Source organism: Coffea arabica, chromosome 4e (genome assembly GCF_036785885.1).
Source record: "Coffea arabica cultivar ET-39 chromosome 4e, Coffea Arabica ET-39 HiFi, whole genome shotgun sequence".
Lineage (NCBI taxonomy): Eukaryota > Viridiplantae > Streptophyta > Magnoliopsida > Gentianales > Rubiaceae > Coffea > Coffea arabica.
The window spans coordinates 9,175,690-9,195,803 of NC_092317.1; the positions used below are offsets into that span (position 1 = coordinate 9,175,690).

The following is a 20,114-nucleotide window of genomic DNA, read 5'->3' on the forward strand; positions in this document are numbered from 1 at the left end:
ATCCCTCATAGTCATCCCCCCTTCTTCTCTTCCTTCTTTCTCTTCCTTTCCCTCTATCCCTACCACTACACCTCTTGATTTGGATAGATTTATTACAGGACTAGAGAAAAGGAAGAAGAAGTAGGGAAGGGGGGAGTGAAGGGTATGAGAAGAGAGAAGAGAAGTTGAGGGTTGGGGGGAAGAGAGAGAGCGGCGATAATGGATAAGCGAGAGATAGGTAGTGGGGAAGTGAGAAAAGATGAAGATGAATCTAGTGATGGGTGGAAGGGGAAGAAAATAGATGTAAAGGAAATAGGTGGTGGAAGAAGAAGGATAAAAGGGAAAAAAATTGTAAGGGTGGTGGTCAATGATTGAGAAAGCATAGTAGAGAGGATGGAGAAGATGGCTTGTGATGGGTAGTGGGAAAAATGGATGTTTTGAATATTTAGACAAATATCAATTTTTTCTAAAACTTTTAAAATGTCTACCATGAGTTACAATAAAAGGTTTTTATGTTTTTCTTGATTTCTTCAAGTTGTATGATTTTTAAGTTAGTTTGGCGTGAATAACAAAGGCTAGAGCACTTGCCAAAATTTTGCCACCACCCAATGATACTGTTTGAAACTATAGATGGATTTGGGGAATAAAGAAGAACATAAGAAAAACAATGAATATTTTAGAAACCATACAAAATGATGGCGGGTTTGGAAAGTTTGTTTTTTTTTCCACAAACTATTTGTCTCAAATACACCGAACAAAAAAATTAAAAAATAAAATAATTCCTACCATCACCATAGAATACCATCCACCACCGCCATCACCCTCTGTCTCCTCATTCTCTCTCCTCTATCTCCCTCTTTCTCCCCCTTATTCCTCCTTGCTCCTTGCTCTTCCTCCCTTCCCTTCCTTCCACCTCCTCCTCACTCTTCCTCTCCCTTGCATCTTTCTTGCTACTAAAGCTCCTCCCCTTCCCTTACCTTTTCTGATTGCGACCAAAGCCCTTTTAGTCGCAACCAAATTTGACCTCTCTTTGGTTGAGACCATTGCGACTAGAAGGATGACGGAGGAGAAGGGGATCTAGTCGGGAAAGGGAAGGGATGGAACGGGAGAAGAGGAGGAAAAAAAGGAAAGGAAGGGGAGGAAGAAAGAGAGAAAGGATAAGAGAGAGGGAAGAGAAAGGAGGTGGCCATGGTGGTAGGTGTTGGTAGATGGTGATGAATAGTGTTATTTTTAAATTTTAAAAAATATTTCAATAAAATTTTAAATTTTAAAAATACTCCAACAAAGAATTACAATAAAAAAAAATTTCATGATGTTATAGTGTAATATTTTAAAAACACTTTTAAAAGCACCTAATTCATACGAAGCCAATATTATTCTAGTGAAAGTTGAAGGGAAGGCATGAGTTAATTGAAGGGGTGTATTCTTTACATACTCAAATTTTGAGAAGTCTAACTATACTTTGATTAAATGTCAAGATTTAGTTTGTTATTTGGTTACTCCTTAGAATTTGATATGTTATTTGGTTAAATCTTAGGAAAGATAAATATAATTAACCCTACTTTTTTCAAAGAAATAAAATCAAATTGGATAAGTGCCTAATGTAAGGGCTTGAAGGCGTAAGAGATATATAATTCTATGGATGTACTATATGATATCTTGAGTGTACCACCTAGCACTCAGTGACACTTATACTAACACAAGTTAATTTAATTGATAAAGACGAGTATTCTCTACAAGTGGCATATGATCTCCCAGGCATTCCCTAACCCATAGTAGTGATCGAAATTGAATGGTTGTTATCAGTTAATGACAATATATTCTTTATTTTTTTCTCTTTTCCTTTAATCAAAATGAAATTTTAGTTCAACTTTTTTTTGATCAAATTTCAATTTTCAAAAATATATAGGTGCAGTCTCTAAAATCTAAACACAATTTCAATTTGCTTACTTTTATTACAACTCATTAAAAAAATCATTTATATTAACGGTCCACACACACGCATCTTTCTATGTATGAGTGTGAGGGGGAGTTTGGTATTAAAATTTTGTGTCATTTTTTAAAAAAAAATTTACCCCTATAAAAAGTAAAAATTTACTAAAGATAACTATTAATAACTTCCAATAACTTCTAATTTGGCAACTTCTAATAACTCCCACACCCAATAACTTCTATTTGTTTCTTTATTTGTTTGTCAAAAAAAGTCATTGTCATTACTTTTTTTTTTTTTTACTTCTATTGATTTTAATATAAACAACTAAATTTAAATTTGTTTGACTTTTTCTTAATTTGCACACCTATGGGGGTGCTTTTTCGAGAGCAGATCCTCTGTCCAATATTTTGTGTCCAATTTGCTGTCCAAAGTTTCACTTATTATATCTGCTGATGTGGCAACTAAAAATAGGTGGCTGTTTGGCTGCCTTATACTTCTTTTTCTTTCTTCTTTTTGGATTTCCTTTGTTTACACAACTTTGTTACAATTCCCATCTTTTTTAAAACAAAGTATTAAGGATTTCAAATGTTTTAAAAAAGATGGGAATTGTAACAAAGTTGTGTAAACAAAGGAAATCCGAAAAAGAAAAATAAAAAGAAGTATAAGGCAGTCAAACAGCCACCTATTTTTAATTGACACATCAGCAGATATAATAAGTGAAATTACGTAATTTCACGTGGACGTGAAATTGGACACAAAATATTGGACAGAGGATCTGCACTCTGCTTTTCCCACTGTATAGAGAAAAAGTCAGAGTCGCCCGGAATGCGGGATTGGGCATGCGGCGATCGGCATATGCTGGTAGTTGTCTTGTAGCGGAAAGATAACGGAGTCGATCGTCTTTTCTGTTTCCCTCTCCCGCCGTAACCAAACTGCATATTCCTCGCTCACAAAGCGTAGTCAATCGGCTTCAGCTGCCGGGACGGCGGCGGAGCAAGTTAGTCTAGCCATGGACGTGATGATTCATTCTTCCAACTTTCTCCTCCCAAATCCCGCCGCCGCTGCCGCCGCCGACAATATCAACGGCTTAACTTCACGACCAAGAAAGTACGCTCTCATCATCCTTAACCAGCGTCTCCCTCGAATGACTCCCCTCTTGTGGAGCCACGGTAATTAAGTACTACTACTATTACTGTAACCTGATTACGACGCCGTTTTGGTTTCTTCTACTCCTCCATGCTTATAACGATTCTTTGCTTTGTGCAGCTCAACTTCGTGTATGTGCGGACGGTGGCGCCAATCGACTGTTCGATGAATTGCCTAAGTTCTTTCCGCAAGATGACGCCGTTGCTGTCCGTAAGAAGTATGCAGCTCCCAACTTTTAAAATTTGCAGTTCTTATGGGATGTTAATGTTTAAAAACCTTCATTTCTCCCTTTGTTTCAAATTTCTTGCGTTTTTGACTCTGTGTGTGTGCGCGCGCACGCGCGTATATATATATATAGTGTTCAATGCTTGATCAGGCTGAAAATTTCTATATGGATTTTTTGGATGAGTAATTTTACGTTTGATGGCTGAATTAAGGTTGCTGTATTGAATTCAAATGCTTGGATTTTTTTTTTTTTTTAAGGTACAAGCCAGATGTAATAAAGGGAGACATGGATTCTGTCAGGACTGAGGTTGTAGATTTTTATTCAAACCTGGTAAGCTGCTAATTCTCTGCAAAATCATGTTTTTATAAGTAAAAATGTGCAATAGATATAAAATTCAAAATTGACTAGTTAATGTGGGTTATTTAGTCAAGCATTGCCTTTTTATTGCAAATTGTAAAATTATTCATAGTACCACAGACCCACACGTATACTTCTTTTCTTCTTTGCCAAATTCCGTCTAACTGGCACAGCACTAGCAGTGGCCAAATTCTTACAGCTTTTATCTTAATTGCATACTTGCCATTGGATTAGAATTAACCTGATCGTGCGATATACCTTGAGGTATTTTCCATATTTCATTTGCTCACAAAATCCAATTTTAAAAACCATATGGTCTGTGGTTTTGCAAATTGCTTCGAAGCCAGAAGAGGTAAATGGAACTGGCCTAATCAGGCATGATTTGGTTCTCACTCTTTCTTTATTAGCAGAATTATCAAAAGGAAAGTTAATTCTGGTAAAAGAAACTGCAGCGATGTTCAGGTAAGCGTAGAAATGAACCGGAAATGTCAGTTTGCATTTAATCAAAGATTGTTCAAGGTGTTTGTTCATATGTGGGTTTTAGTAGTTTATCTTACATGCATTTTACTTGCCTGAGTGTTTCAAGAATCATATTTTCAATGTTTGGATTGCTAATCAAATGCAGGGTACTGCCATAATAGATGCCTCTTATGATCAGGACACCACGGATTTGCATAAATGTGTGATCTACATCCATGGCTTATCAGATCCACAAAAGTCAAATGTGAGTCTAGTTTTCTGTTGGAATTTTCTGATTTGTGTACGAAAGTTTTGTTAACTCGAACTCCTCTACTGATGTTTTGGTTGTCTATATCATCATTTGCATGAAATTTGCACTAATCTTCTCTGCAATTTTTTTCTTTATTACATGGTATGTCTTTTTTTTTTTTCGGGAGGGGAAGCAGCGTGGTTCCCCATGCACCAAGAACTCTAATTTTTGGGTTAAAACAATTGAAGACTGAGTTTCAAACCTAACAGCATGAATGTTAAAATGAATCTGCAATATGAAGCATGTTGGCTGTTTGTTCTTTTCGTTCCCAATATTTAACAGGATTCAGGGCATTGAAAACATCTCTGTTTCAAGGGATACTTTAACTTCTGTGTCTTAGATTGATACTGGATTGATTTCAGTTGTGCATTCTTGTTGTTGGGGCACTTGGTGGGAGGTTTGACCATGAGATTGGAAACATCAACGTACTATATCACTTCTCAAGCATGCGTATAATTCTTCTGAATGATGATTGCCTCATCCAACTTCTTCCTGGGACTCATCATCATGAGATCCACATTAATCCCTCTATTGAGGGCCCACATTGTGGACTTGCTCCCTTTGGTATGCCATCTCAAAGTACGACGACAACTGGCCTGCAGTGGGATCTGCGTGAGTATTTCGAGATCATTTGCATACTATTGATTTTATTTCTTAACATCTGAGCGTGGTTGTTTTAATCTTTTGATGCTTCTGCTGGTACTTGTCAATTGTCACAACCACATATTGTCACTGTACAGAAGCAATTAATTTGGGCATAAATCTCCTGAATAGGGGAAGGTTGTGTTATTCCTTTTGATTTATTGGCTATGGCTATCTATGTTGTGTTGTTCTAATTGCCGGTTTCTAGTCTGTAACGTATTCATTGTAGCTATAATTTACAGTGAGTATAAAAGCTTATGTTTGATGAACATTTTCCTTTTAGGCAACACGGAGATGAAATTTGGTGGCTTAATCAGCACGTCAAATACTGCTAAAGGAGAGATTGTAACTGTGTGTTCTGACAGCGACCTGATTTGGACCATATCCATAAAAAAGGCTTGAAAATTCTAGACTGCTAGATGATGTCTGATCTCCATGTATCAGGAATTTTTCTGAGCAACTAGGTGAAAAATCACATTGATTTATGTTGTACAGAAACTGCTATTCTTGTTCTTGATTTTTATTAATTCTTGTACTTATTTTCTTCTTTTCTTCATGTCATTGGACAACCAGTACATGAACCTGTTTTCTATTTTTGCAGAAGAAACTTGTATATCAAGTACAGAAGATATTCTACCTCAAGTGCATTTACCCAGTTCTCAGTTGTACTTCGTACTTAGATATTGGATGTAGTTGTGACACTTAATGTTATTGTTTGAGACAATTTAAGTATGTTATATTGTGGTAGACCAAACTTTTGACTTGCTCTGAGCAAGTACATTTTACATCTGACTTGTTATATCACAGTGTGGTAAATTATAGAAGTATGGATTTGTAAATAATTTAGAGCCATTAGTTGGTTGGAGAACTTCTACTGTAACATATAGGGAAATTATTGGAATTGGAAAAGATAATATTAAAGGGAATGCTTAAGTGCAAAGTGGTAAATTTGAAAAGGTCATTAATAAAGACCTGATGTGAAACTTTTAGCTGACAAAATGAAATTTTAAGTGTTGCAAACTTTGGATTTGGTAGTATCATTTCTATTTCAGCCTCCAGGACAAATTTTATTTGGATGTCCAGACACAGTCCACTAGCATGCATCATTTATAGGTGTGCTTTAGTGCGTCTCCTCTACAAGTGCCTTTATTATGCCAAGGCAAGGTTACCTTATAATGCTCTGAATGTTTAGTCTTTCAGTAGTAAGTTTACTAAATCCTATGAGACAGTGGTCTCTGGTAATCAGATTGTATATGTTATCACATGTTTGGTTAAATAAAGGAGGCGACGAGGCGACGTTATCTATTATCACACGCTTTGGTATTACTGAGCTTGATTATTTTGGGATCCTGCATTTTGACCTTGTCAATGCAATACAGGCCTCCCTCTACACTCTTTTTCCTAAAATGCACACAGAGAAAGCAAAGAGGTAAAAGTAAAAGAATAACATGTATTGTGACCTTGATCATCATGGATCATCTTAGTGTTTGAGCAATATTTGCTGTGTTACCTACTATCATTTTCCTGTCCTTTTGAGGCATTTACAGCTGTACAATAACTTTTCATATTCATTTACTTGTAGCTTTAATAACTAGGATGTTATCTTCACTCTTTTCTTTGACGCCAGGTTTTCCTGCACAACCCTTTTCTCAAGCAAAAAGTTGTTTATTTTTATATGCATCTTTCTGCTGATGGAAGAACAAAGTAGCAAATGCAGGATAAGAATTGCCAGAAGGTCCATTTTGAACCTATAAAAGAGGCCACGAGTATTTCTGAAGCAGTGGGAGACTAATATAGAGGTTTTTCATAGACATATCCCTCTCAAGTCAGCCTACATTCAGCTCCAAACTGTTTGTTCTTTCTATGACCCTGATAGAACTCAAAGATGCTTGTCATTTAGAGCTGAAGAATCTCTTAGTACTGAAGCTTTTTTACAGGGAACATGGTTAAAATCCAGTTTGTCACTTTGCAAGACTTGCATTGCCAAGTCTACTGATTAAGCACTCTGCGATAAATCAATTGCAGCAGCAGATCCCAGACGCAAATTAGAAGCAAGTTGAACTGGAAAAGCGTCTCACGCTAAGAGCCTTGTTGGCCAAATGATAGATGCTTCATGATCTGTCTACACCTCAATTAAGTTTGACCAAAAATGCTGGGTGGGATCTTGAGAGAGCCTAATGTTGTTCATGCACAAAGAGTGCAGAAAATTTGCATTTTGAAGCCCATATTTGCAAAGACCAAATTGCTAGTCAGTTCTAGAAAACTTTTCTCTGATACCTGACGGTACCAAAGTGGACAACAAGAGTCCTTTTTCCACAAACATCTCTTCTTACAGGAAATGAATCCGCTAGGCTCTGTTAGCAGAAATCCAGGTTCCATGTTGGGAATAGTTAATCAAAGCAAGTATTGGCGCTTGTTCATCAAATATGAAGGCTTCATTTTTTGGAAACTAGATCTGCAAGTGTATGCATGCAGGTACACCTTTCTAACAGGTATCTTGAAACTAGCCAAGTCTACTCGGCCTATGCATGGCGTGGTGAATTCTTTTGATCTCACTGTCAAGGTTTTCCGGGTCAAGAAAGGGGAGCAAGTTACTTGCACAAGGAAACCTTACTGAGAATTTTCACTTGCGTGAGAATCATGCTTGTGACTTTTTGTTGGACTCACTCTGATGTGACAGAGTGCCATGTTACATCTGACATTGTGGAGCATTTACCTCTCTAAATTGGAATAAAGACAATGTGTGGTGGTGTACGTATATCTTCTATTTTTAACAATCTGGTATCTGCTTCTGTTCTGTGTCTACCTATCAATATTTGACCTCAAGTTTGAGGTGGAGTTTGCTTTCCTAATATATAGAGTGGAAAATAATACGTAGCTTATGCAGCCATCAAGCTATTTTATGTTTGTCATTCTCAAAAGTTATCAATTCTTAACTCAAGATTAAGTGATTAAAGGGTTAATTTAAAGAAAGTGGGGGGTTTGTTGGCTGCCAAAGATGGTAACAGTAGTACATCTTCGTATTTCCTTGTTTGCAATGTGAAATTACATAAGCTGTTTCCTTGACTTAATAGGAAACTACTATTATAAGTTTTGCTAATTAGACGGGTAACTTTTTCTATCTACACATGCAATACAAATAGCCGATTGCAAGCAACCGACTTGTGAAGACAAAGAAGAATTCGAAACCTTATATAAAGGTAACCATTATCTACCCTCTTTTATGTTAAAATGTGGTTAATGTATGCATCACACTGTTGAATTGAAATCAAAGTTTCTACTACAATGATTTTGTGATTGTGGATTTATTGTAAAATTGATCTATTCAACGGAGTTCAAAAGTTTTTAACTTTTTCTACGTAAATAACTCTTTTGTGTATGAATTATATATTCTTTTCCTCCTTTCCTTTAAAAAAAATTACGGGTTATTCTCGCCGATTCGAAAAAGAATACTGGTTATTCACGTGATAAAATATTAGAAAATAGGATGGAGTCTTTTTTTTTTTAAAAAAAAAAGAGGATCAACAGTGATTTTCCACTTACTTCCCTTGATGACTCGAACCCATGACTTATCGGTTACAGATGAAATGAAACGTCTTACCAACCCCATCCTATTTCTCCAAAACTTCGTCTTACTATCAACCTCTAAATCGTATACAATTTCGTGCAGAAGGATCAATGCATTATTTATGGTTTTGTTGTGGTGTGTATGCACATCGTAGTAACGTGGACTTTTTCAAGAAATTAGGAAGTGTTATAGTCTTTTTGACTGCTCAACTTGTCTTCTTTTCCCATATCAAGATGAATATCATCTCAAGTACGATCGACGCCTCGGCAAATTCCAGGGAGACTCAGATTTGCTGTCGGCAATAGAAACCAACGTTTTGACCAAGACGGAGACAATAATTTCTACGAGAATATCGATGCCAAGTAAAAATAATTTCTTACCAATATTGAAAATTGTTTAACAAAATAATAAACATAGCTATAGTTCTCCAGTTCGATTAATTATAATAGAAAGAAAATACTGAAATAACTGGTGTATGTCTATCTTGAGTTCCCATACAAATTATTGATTATTGATTCATTTGGAAACCATCATCATCATACTTTTGAAGATTGTGTAAATTTTGCTCATGACATGAAGCGTTGCTCATACAATAGCTTCTTTTCAGATCACCGTCCTTTCATTCAGCCATGGGGTGGGTACAAGATATATGGTATGTCTCAAAGCTTTGCATTATCAATCTATTTTATTTTGTTTTATTTATATTATTTTACTTTTAAAGAATGAGAAATCAATATGCAAAGAAACATAGATGCTTCAAATCCAGACGGGTGCGTTGTGGACCTGTCTGGTCCGGTGGTGGTTCTGTTCCCCGTAGGTTCAGTTGAGTCTCCCCGTAGTGAGAGTAGGTGTAGGAGTAGGGATACAATTGATAATTGATAAAAAAAAAAAAAAATCCCATATTCTAAGGAGCTGTTCCAGCTATTGTCTATTCCCCTGCGAAGTTGCTCCACACTATCATGAAGCTTGCACCAGCATCAATCTTAAAAGTGTAATTGTCCAAGAGTTAGAGATTATATTTTTATCATTCTTGATAAAGAAAATTTCAATAACTCAATTGAAAGATTTTATTACCACTGTGGTTTTTTGGTTTATTAATGTGATTCAAGTTCTTCGCAGCGAAGTGATTATTTTTCTTGATTTTGGCTTTTGGATCAAGTGATCTCAACATTTTTTTACTTAATTTAAGGAATTTCTGCAGATATTAAATTCCACAAAATTTTAAAATTACTCATATTAGCGAATTATTATATAAAAAAGTCTATATTCTAGAAGTTGGCCATTGTCTTGGCATTGTTATGTAGCTACTCATTCTTTCAATTAAACATGTGTGAAAAAGAACTTAATAATACATTTTCAGAAAGTAAACAAATTACAATAGAATTTAGAAGATTTACTACAAATTCAAGGCCTTTTTATATTACCTTAAATATGCTGTTTAACAAATTTTGATATCCTTCGAAAGATCGAGGATGCATCACCCTAGGTTTGTACAGCTGCAATATCTTAGTTGTGATTATATCATTGAGTAGCTAGAAATGAACACAATCTCACTTTTTAACAGGTGTCGAGTCTGTGCAATAATAAACACCTACTCAAATAAAATACAAATTTTTGTACATACCAATGAACAAGATCGAATCCACAGGGACTTGAGAAAATTTGTTTCATTTAGAGTCCAGAATAAGGGGGTTTTAATAAAAATGGGAATAATTAAACAACTCAAATAAAAGGCCTAACTAATAATTTATTAAAAATGAAATAATAATAAATAAACTCTAGTCAAGAAATAACTTCGGAAATGATTCACTCAATTGATCATCGATGCAATGATAATTTCATTATTCACTGATAAATAAGTTATAACTTCCAAACAATCGATGACAATCAACTCCTTCTTATTGTATTGGTGGTTAAGGTACGACCGTTAACCATTGTCCTAATCAAGAAATAACCCTAGGTATGACCTTAGAGTTCAATTTCTCAATTGCTTTAAGAATTAAAGAAGCCATGTTCTAATCAAATAACACGCTACAAGGGTTATTTTAAATTATCCCATATATCCCCTTGACACAAATCCAATCATTCCAGTTACCACTAGTTTAAAGCAATTAAACAATTACGGATTTAATTACTCTAATTGATTTTAGGTTTTTAGATTGCATTAAATATCGGGCGCTCTTGATATTCAAACAACATAATAGCCATAAGAAATTAAAGCAGAGGACATACGAATGTCAGTAAATAAAAGAAATAAATATAATTAATTCAATTTCACAATTTTAGATGAACCAAGTCTTTCGTTGTTTCTTGACTAGAATTAAAAGCTTAGTTCATCGTAATGGAAAAAGCCATGCATCAAAATATTTGAATTAATCCCTGCGGCCATTCTCCAATTGCGATCAAGAAGAAAAGAAATCGTTTATTTGTTTCTTGTCAGGGAATACCTCCTAACTATTGACTAGGCTCCTCTCAAACGAAGAGATAAGGAAACGATAAAAATACGCTATTGTTTTTGTTTCCTACTACTACCACTAATTGAATTCAAATTGTTCCTTCAAATCATATCTTATCCCAACAAGACAAATCATCCTATCCATCTGGTGAAACATCGGAGACTCTTGGAACCTCAATTCACGGTTGGAGATTGCGCTTCAACTCCTGAGCTTTTCGGACGCGCAGAGTTTTAATTTTGATGTGCCCACGCTGAATTACACAGAAATTAGTTAAAATTCATGTTCTTAACTCCTTTTCACTCCGAATCCTTACCATCAACACTAATTATCAAATATAAGTAGAATTCATCAATTAATGCAATATTTACTAAAATAAAAGAGGGAAACAATTCATAAAAGTTATAACAAAAATGCAACCTATCACTTTTGAATGATTTTAAGCAAATTAGTTTTAGCTAGGTACTTTCTCCCTGAAATGTTTGACATAAAAACTTAATTAGCCATGCATTTGATTTCTAAAAGAAACTTTTAAATAACAATTAGTTATTTATAATTTATTTAAGAAAGTTTTGTTTGTGAAAACCAATTCAAACAAATTGAAAGAAAATCTATGGCAAAAAGAGCTTAGTCCAAAGAACATTGAGGATCGAGGCCTCATCAATCACCTTGAAATGAGATGAGCCATTTTCAAGGAAACAGTGAAAATCTTCTTGTTATTTTACCCTTTTTTTTTGGCGGGTTTGCAATTGTTGCTTGAATGCCTACATTATTGTTCTATCACCATATTCATGGCTCTTATGTCTCAAACTTCCATCTGATTTCACCACATATCAATTTAATTTAGTGCCAAGAAAATGTTTGGCATAGAATTATAGTGGATTGGTACAAGATGAAAACTTAAAATATAACTAGCTAGCAGATTAAAGATAGAATTAATCTGTGCATAAAATTAAAACATTCCCAAAAAAAATTTAGTTATGAATTTTTCATACATAAAGCCACGGTTACAGCACCAGATATGGAGTTGGCAACAATAATATTAGCTGTAAACTAAAATCTAGCTGATGACCTTGGACCGGAGACTCAGCAACTGATATGGATCTCTTCCTTCAACTATCAAGACTTATCAACACCAAGCAAGCTAGGTTAGCACTAACAAGAGGCAAAGTCATGAAGTTAGATAGTTTTGCTATCTAATTGCGAAGTCAGCAAATTTGATATTCTATGAAGCAAATTCAATGTTCTACTGGTATGCTTTTACCATCCCTGCTATGCTACCGATACATATTCATCAGCAGCAAGGCACAATCCATTCTTTTGGTGTTTACTTTGATGTTGATCTTTTAACTGCCAAGCCTGCAAAAATCATTACATTTTCTCATTAGTTCAACAAAGGCTTTTTGAACCTTAGGAAATGTGATCGATGTATATGCATGGCTTTCATGGTAGCTGTTGATACTTGCAATAGACAAAAAAAAAAACAGGTAATTGAGAAACATATTGCAAGCAGTTTAGAGAACTCACCGAACATGATTTCTGCAGCTGTTATTGAGATTGACTGATCTGCAGCAAGAAACAACTGGATCGCTTGGACAGAAATGTGTCTGAGTTACAGGATGAGGAACTGCTGATGCCAGGTTATTTTCCAAACAGGTCCTCCAGAAAATTGTCTCAGAAGTAGTTGAGGCATTTGCCTTTTGAAACTTCAGTGTTCTAGGAAAGCAGCCAGGTTGTTTCCCTTGTTCTGGGGCAAATAGATCTTGGCACCCACAGTTTCGATACTTATCAGCTCCCAGTTGATGTTTTGGTGTCATCAAAGCAATACTTAGTGCATTTCCATCAGTATTTCTTATAGTTCTCACCAGCTCTTTTCCAATACAACAGGCATGTGAATTATGAGAACCACTTTCAGAGGAACCCGTTTCGACATACTTATCCACTGTTAAGGGTTTTGTAGAAATGGAATCCAATTTCTCTGATGGGTTGCTTTCACACTCCGTGGTGGATTGTGACCTATGATGCAACCTCCTGGAACAACTTGAAAAGCTGAAATATCGCTTCTTCACTTTGGCGTGTTCTTTTCCAGCAGAATCCAGAATAAGATTGATTCTTATTTCAACATTATAGCCCAGAGCATTCTGAAGTGCACCTGCTATGACTTTCCATTTCTTCTCAGCTTTTGACACATATTTTGAATGGTAAAACCCCAATTCAACTACAGCTAGACCTGAGATTGAAAAAACAACTTTGTTAAACCAGAAGCTTTAATAGAATCTGCTATAGTTACAAGTCAAACGGGAGTAAGAACTGTGTGAACTGGTACAAGGACTTTGTAACATCAATTAGATCGTCAACAGCGGAAGAGCAGGTTAGACAAAAAACAAAAGCAGAAACCAAACCAGTGATGGACCTAAGCCGTAAGACTTTCTTTATTCATTTTTCTTTAATACTTCTGAATTGATAATTGAAAATTCCAAGGAGTAATGTATAAGTAACAACAACTAGCAAAAACAAATTTAGCTGACAAATCGGCTAGTCCATTCTTGACTGTTAATGTCATGTAAGTTGCCAAGAGCTTGTCTTTGCTGCAATATGCAGCCAAATAGCTCTCTTGTATCCCATATAAACCATACAGTGATGACCACTATCACTCTGTGGGACCAGATGTTTGCCATACTACTTGAGATAAAGACTAAGCTAGAAAGTTCTTACGGCCAATACAACTTTAAAAGGTGTTTCAAAAAGCCATGGTGTGGAATCCCTCGCGTAAAAGAGTTTAAATTTGATGATTATCTATTATCAATCCTTCATATAAATGACAAGGCATATTTCCTTTTTTGTTGTATTGGAAACTTTTTTCCCATTCTTCTATGATGATTGGTTTAAGATCCCCATTGTCGAGTTTTCTGTGCACTATGAGGTATAAACCCAAAGATCAGTTGTAAGAAGAGTACTTGACCATGGAAAGCAATCATTGTTACAATAGAAGTTGACCAGTTCGGTCCCAGTTATTCAACACAAGTACATGCCTTCCACAAATATCTTCTAAATGTTTACAATTATTTGCCATATATTTCAAAATAATGATCAGTTTTATGAATCCTACAAAATTAATTGAAACACAGACATTGCATAAACAGAAGAAAGAACCAGTTTGGAACTTACATTTATCAAAATCAGCAGACCAAATCTTTCTTGCACCTTTCCCTCAGTGTAAACCAAGAAAAACATAGGGAAGTGAAACATACTGAACGAGCTACTTTAGGAAGACTTTGCATTCAAAACAAGTAGCCACTAAAGCCCTTTGTATAACCATTGAACTTAGCAAGTCAATTTCCCATCAAAAATCTATTTTGAGTGTGAGAATATAGGTAGGAATAATACCTTGTCTAAGATTAATAGACAATAACTTCCCCCTTTTCTGTAAGTTCCCATCAACAATCTATTTTGAGTGTGAGAATATATGCAGGAATAATACCTTGTCTAAGATTAATAGACAATAACTTCCCCCTTTTCTGCAGGAAGCTCTTCAATGAACTAGATTCACATATACCAGCAGCTGTCTTCCATACAGATTCTAAAGTCTGCTCACGGCCCTGCATCCCCATCTTGCAAGACTCGCTGCTGTCGCGTGCACAGGTTACAAGATGCTTCAAACTCTCAGTAGTGGATGAGGTGCTGCAAAAATCACCATCTGCAGTAAAAACTAGAGCTTAAACATGAAATGCACCAATATAATCTCTTATAAAAACCAAACACTTGGTACCTAAAGCAAGGAAATAAGAGTAGTGTACATATCCTAACCATTCTCACCTCTTGGCTGCATGGTTTTTATGCACAACCTCGATTCATTAGAATCCAGTGAAGACCCCACAGAACTTAACTGAAGAAGAGCTACAGTAAGCCAAGTAGTCTGGTTCTTTGACATCCTCAGTTGCTTTTCAGTTTCAGAAAGTATTTTAAGAGCATGACTTAATTGCTGCATGTCAGCTTCAGCTATGCCATAAAAGTAGCACTTCTTTAGAAAGCAGACATGAAGAAAATGATATATGTGATGTAGTATCAGTATTAACAAATATCTTTAAATTAGTATAAGATAGATTTTGAAATAAGGCAATGATAGTTATGAAAGCAGTTATACTCCTACTGTCCTTTAAGGTTAAAAATTTGAAATTAAGACTTACATGTACTTCTTCCAAAAAGCCTTCTTGGGATTTCGGAGGCTTCTTCTTGACATTTTCCAGCAAGACCATCCATTATGATATTTGCTAGTTGTGAGACGAGATGCAAGGGATCTATCCTTGATCTCATTAGCTCTCTGGCCCTTTTAACTGTTTCAGGAGTATTAGACGATAGTGCTAGATGCAGTAAATCAAACAATTCGTCATCAGAAACAACTCCCATCTGACCAATGCAACACAAAGTTAGTTTGCCGATATGTGAGAAAAAGAATTCTGAATTCAGAGTATAACACCTACCAATTCATAGACCAGGGTCATCGTAATCTTTTTCCCAATCAAACTCAACTGCTCAAGCATCATCTCAGCATCTCGTAGTGAGCCATTTGATTTAGTGGCAATGTAGTCCAAAGCATCTTGGTCAAAGTCAAATCCTTCTTCCAGACAAATTTTTCCCAATCGACTGGCAATATCGGCTTGTTTTATTTTTGGAAAATGGTATCTTTGAGACCGTGATACTGCACTACGGGGCAACTTATGAAGGTCAGGAGTTACCATTATGAAGACAACACGGCAAGAAATGTCCTCAAGATTGTTCAAAAATGTTGCCCATGTATCCTCTCGCAATAAGTGGCACTCATCAATTATCAAAACCTTGAAAGGTGAAGATGACAGAGAATTCTCAGCATTCTTAATGATTGCTCTAATCCTTTGTGTTTTATTGACTTTCAGAGAATCCACTTCCTTGACATTGCTTCCCTTTCCAGAGAAGAATAGGAAACATTCTCGACAATGACCACAAGGTTTGGCAGTATCAGGTGAAAGACAATTCAATGCAGCAGCAAAAATCCTAGCAGCAGATGTTTTACCAGTACCACAGGGACCATGAAAGAGATAAAAGGAACTTATCCTCCCATTTGAGATTGAACTTAGAAGAGACCTCGCCACCAGATTTTGGCCCACCAAGTCACTAAATGATTTTGGCCTGAACTTTTGACTAAGACTTCGAGGACTTTCTGAATATAAAGTAACTCCATTGTTCATGTGGTTGCATCCCCTTCTCCATTCAGAAGTGTGTGCCTCCCCTGCACCAGCTGGTAAAAAAGGTTGGTCTTCTGCATCAAGATGATGATTTGACTCTCTAAGCCTAGGTGGTCTTGACCAACAATGGCCTATACCACATCCACATTGCCTAGAATCCAAAGCATCAGCATCCTCATCTCCATTCAAAGATATTCCACAGCTTGATCCTCCAAGCAGAGCATCACTCATGGATAAGGAAGGACTGCCAACACGACTCAGGACATCACCCGCTGCTGATCTACATGATCTACTTTGCTTCCTATTTTGGTATTTTTTACTATATCTATTACGATAAAGCTTTTCATCATGTATTGATCCTTCATTTGGTTCATTACATGATCCCACCCCCTCCAAACAGTCGGTGGAAGATGCTACACAAGCCAACTCCAATCCTTTGTCCCTGTGATTGCTGCAATATCTCTCACTTAGTGATTTGTTTGCACATAACATCTCCAGGCTTGGTTGACCTATAGTAGATCCTTCAACATGCATATTCCTGACAGGGGCAGAGCCCTTGTTTCCATCCTGACAAGAATCTTCATGTGAGACTAACTCGGCATTAGATTTTCTTGAGTAGTACAGCTGTTGACCATTTCCATGGCGATCCCTTTCATCATCTAGCCTCCGGTCTTCAATATCAAACATGCCTGTTTCAACATTGACAAATTCCTTTGTCTTATTTTCAAAACCCAAAGTAATTGCATTGTTTGAATTCGTTTCCCAGTTCAGATTCTCCACCAAAGGAGAAAACTTGCTCAGTGAATTGGTTGATGGATCTCTAAGAGATCTCACTCTCCTAAGTGCTACTAATGCTCTCGAGATAGGAACATCAACAGAATGCCTCCTTCCATCCATCACCTCCGAAAGGCATATACCACTTAAGGCACTAAAATTGTTAGCTTTCACAAGTTACAAGAGAATGCTCCATTCACAACCTGAAATTCACCGGAAATTGACATTCAAAAGCCCATTTTCACCCCAAAAGCCACTCAATCATGCATACGCAGTTGAATTACACAATTCCCAGACATTTTCTTCTCCAGAAAAGAAAACCAAAAGTACATTAAAATGCTAAAAATTACGGATCATCATAGCAAACACCAAAAGACTCAAAAAAGAACAAGCCATCAAAAATATCAACCAAAAGTAACACGGTATGATTTCCACAGGATTCGAGCTTTTATTTCCACAAAAAAATTAAAAAAACAAAAAGCAACTTAGGTGTTTCAGCTAAAAAGTAAATACTTGGTAACCTCTAGCAGACATTTTGATAAAGATTTTATACAAAAAAAAAAAAAAAAAAACACAAAAAGCATACAGACTTTAAGGGTTCAACCTCAATGTATTGCATAAACAACTTAAAGCTAGATGTGGTACCTTTCCTCAAAGAAAGACATTTGCCAAAAGTTTGGAGAGGCCACTAGCCATTTTTGCACCTGATATAAAAAACAAACATAAACAACAAATCATCATTCAACCACACCTTTCCTCACACACTCACACACTAGAAAATGTGCTTTTAAAAAACAAACCTCCCCTTCACTCAACTGAAAGCTAGAAATAAAGGGTCAGCCCCATCTTCTCCCCAAGAATAGAAAATCGACTAAATAAATAAAAAGATTGAGTATAACTTATAAAGAAAGAATCTTTTGAATTCAAAATGCACCAAGAATAGAATATACTAATTGCCATGAAACCATGTTTATACTCAACTAATATAGTATTATTCCTAGAAAACCAACAATGTGAATACGACAAGTTTGAAAAACTTCAAGAAAAACAAGCAGACACATGAAAACACAGGAAACCTGTGGATTGTTGCAATAGAAGCAAGGAAAATGGGGTGTAATTAAATTACCAATCTGCATTGAGAGTCACGAGATTTTCCAATGCAAGAAGCGAGAAAAGTGGGACGACCAAAGAGAAGAGACCCTTTATGCCTACAATCAAAAAGGGTAGAAGGGTCTTGGTATTTGAGTGAAAAAAGCATGTACATTGCTGACAACAATAAAGCCAAAAAAGAAGAAGAAGAAATGAAGAAGTAGAGGAGGTAAGTTGCAGTGCGATAAATGTCATTGATGGCTCTTATTATGCTCCATTTTGGTGCAATTTTGGACGTGTCATTTAGTGCTTGTTTGGCAACATGGAATTGCATTTTGGATGTTCGCACCTGAAATTTAAATTCTTACCATATTATATTGTCTCAATTCGTTATGAATTAATATTTTCAATACTGATAGAGCTTTATTTTAAAAAATTTTGTAACAAAGAATTTAAATATACACATTTCACTCACTTTACAAGAATATCTTATGTGTTATATTTATTACACTACTTGTGAAAAATTTTGAATTGCCATTTTTGAGAATTATTTTCAAATTTTTTGAGATTGATGTCGAATGCATTTTTTTACCATCTCACCTTAGATACATCACATCATTTTTTTCGAAAGCGATGAGGTTTCAAAGTGAGAAAAGAGGTCGGAATTTAATATAATTAAAATTTGAAATTCCAACCTTAATTACTAGACTAAAGTTTCTTCACTTATCACATTTTTAAAAAGTATTACGATGCTATTTTTTTTTAGAAAAATTTCGAAAAAAAATGCAATCCAAACGGGCTAAATATTTTATGTAACATTTGTGAAATTAACAAATAACGAAAGTAATGGCTGCTCTAAAAAAAAAAAACAAAAGCAAATGTAATGGCTATATGGACAGAGGAAGATGTATAATTTTATATACATAGGTCATGCTAGCATTTAATGGGAAAACGGCTCCTTTTCTTATCTCTGAAGATGAGCCAAACGTCACTATTCATTTTGTTTTTGCCCAGAGAATTCCGCGGAGGAAGAGGAGGGAGTAAGGCTACTTTGGGAATTTCACAGGGGTAGACAAGACAAGGGAGTCTGGGAGATGGAGGACAGTAGGGGTTTTCTGGGAAATTCATCTGCTGACAGTTGTAGGTAGTTCGGACTTTGTTTGACGTAAAGCTGGCGACTCTGGTCTGGTCCAGTTCGGGAGTTGTAAGTTGTAACTTCGTAAAGTCGACTTTTCATAGATGGCGCGTGGATTAACGGCAACGAAGGGGACTACTCCTTAGTGATCTGATATCTTTGGTTTGGGAGAATTAGTACAATGGTCCCGACCTTTTTGTGAAATTCTATCCTTTGGCTTCTTGCTGTAGTTGCTATATATATATATATATATTATTTTTTTATTTTTATTTTTTTGTTCTTGTGAAATTTAATTTCTATCCTTTTTTGGAAGGATTTTATTCTCTATCCTACTAAAAAAATCTCTATCCTAATAGAATTAGTAGATTTCACGAATGTATAGTTAAATTACTAGAATTTTTGGATTTAAGTACATAATTATAAATCAAGAGATGTCTTATAATTCAAAATTCAAAGTCTATTTGATGAACTTAGATCAATTATTTATTATATTTCAAATTTGTAGCCAAGAAGTAAATAAATACTAGAGTGGCTTGAACTTGTATCTATTACCATGTAGTGCTCGAAATTGTACATCTTAATTAAAGAAATTACTTTTTTTTGGGGGATGAACATTTCATGTTTCGTATGTATTTGTTTGGATAGAGTATTATTTAAAATATTATTTGGAATAATTACTGTAGCACTTTTTGTGATGTGATGTATGTGAGATAAAAAAATGGTTGGAAATATAAAAAAGTGGGTTGGAAAATATGTTTATGATGCAAGCGAAATATTATTTGGAATAATTTCACTATCCAAATTGTTTCCAAAATGATTCA

The 20,114-nt window shown here is 35.6% G+C and overlaps 2 protein-coding genes across 4 annotated transcripts; one reads left to right on the forward strand and one right to left on the reverse strand.

Moving 5' to 3' along the window:
- Window positions 1-2,652: 2,652 nt before the first annotated feature.
- LOC113742860 (thiamine pyrophosphokinase 1) lies at window positions 2,653-5,894 on the forward strand. 3 transcript variants are annotated; one of them, XM_072047552.1, is made up of 7 exons: window positions 2,653-3,081; window positions 3,179-3,275; window positions 3,542-3,614; window positions 4,267-4,365; window positions 4,773-5,022; window positions 5,336-5,516; window positions 5,654-5,894. In XM_072047552.1, the coding sequence occupies exons 1-6, from the start codon at window positions 2,922-2,924 to the stop codon at window positions 5,452-5,454; spliced, it is 798 nt and encodes a 265-aa protein (XP_071903653.1). In that variant the 5' UTR covers window positions 2,653-2,921; the 3' UTR covers window positions 5,455-5,516; window positions 5,654-5,894. The 3 variants fall into 3 exon arrangements, with proteins under 3 accessions (XP_071903653.1, XP_071903654.1, XP_071903655.1); XM_072047553.1 differs by having other exon boundaries at window positions 2,659-3,081; window positions 5,626-5,894; XM_072047554.1 differs by lacking the exon at window positions 5,336-5,516 and having other exon boundaries at window positions 2,659-3,081.
- Window positions 5,895-12,025: 6,131 nt separating this feature from the next.
- On the reverse strand, window positions 12,026-18,291 carry LOC113741599 (protein STICHEL-like 2). The gene is made up of 8 exons (XM_027269162.2): window positions 18,196-18,291; window positions 17,715-17,773; window positions 15,555-17,272; window positions 15,261-15,480; window positions 14,890-15,072; window positions 14,555-14,770; window positions 12,601-13,303; window positions 12,026-12,432 (listed from the first exon to the last, which is right to left on the reverse strand). Exons 3-8 carry the CDS (start codon window positions 17,190-17,192, stop codon window positions 12,420-12,422), a joined length of 2,973 nt encoding a protein of 990 aa, XP_027124963.2. The 5' UTR covers window positions 17,193-17,272; window positions 17,715-17,773; window positions 18,196-18,291; the 3' UTR covers window positions 12,026-12,419.
- Between the last annotated feature and the right edge of the window lie 1,823 nt (window positions 18,292-20,114).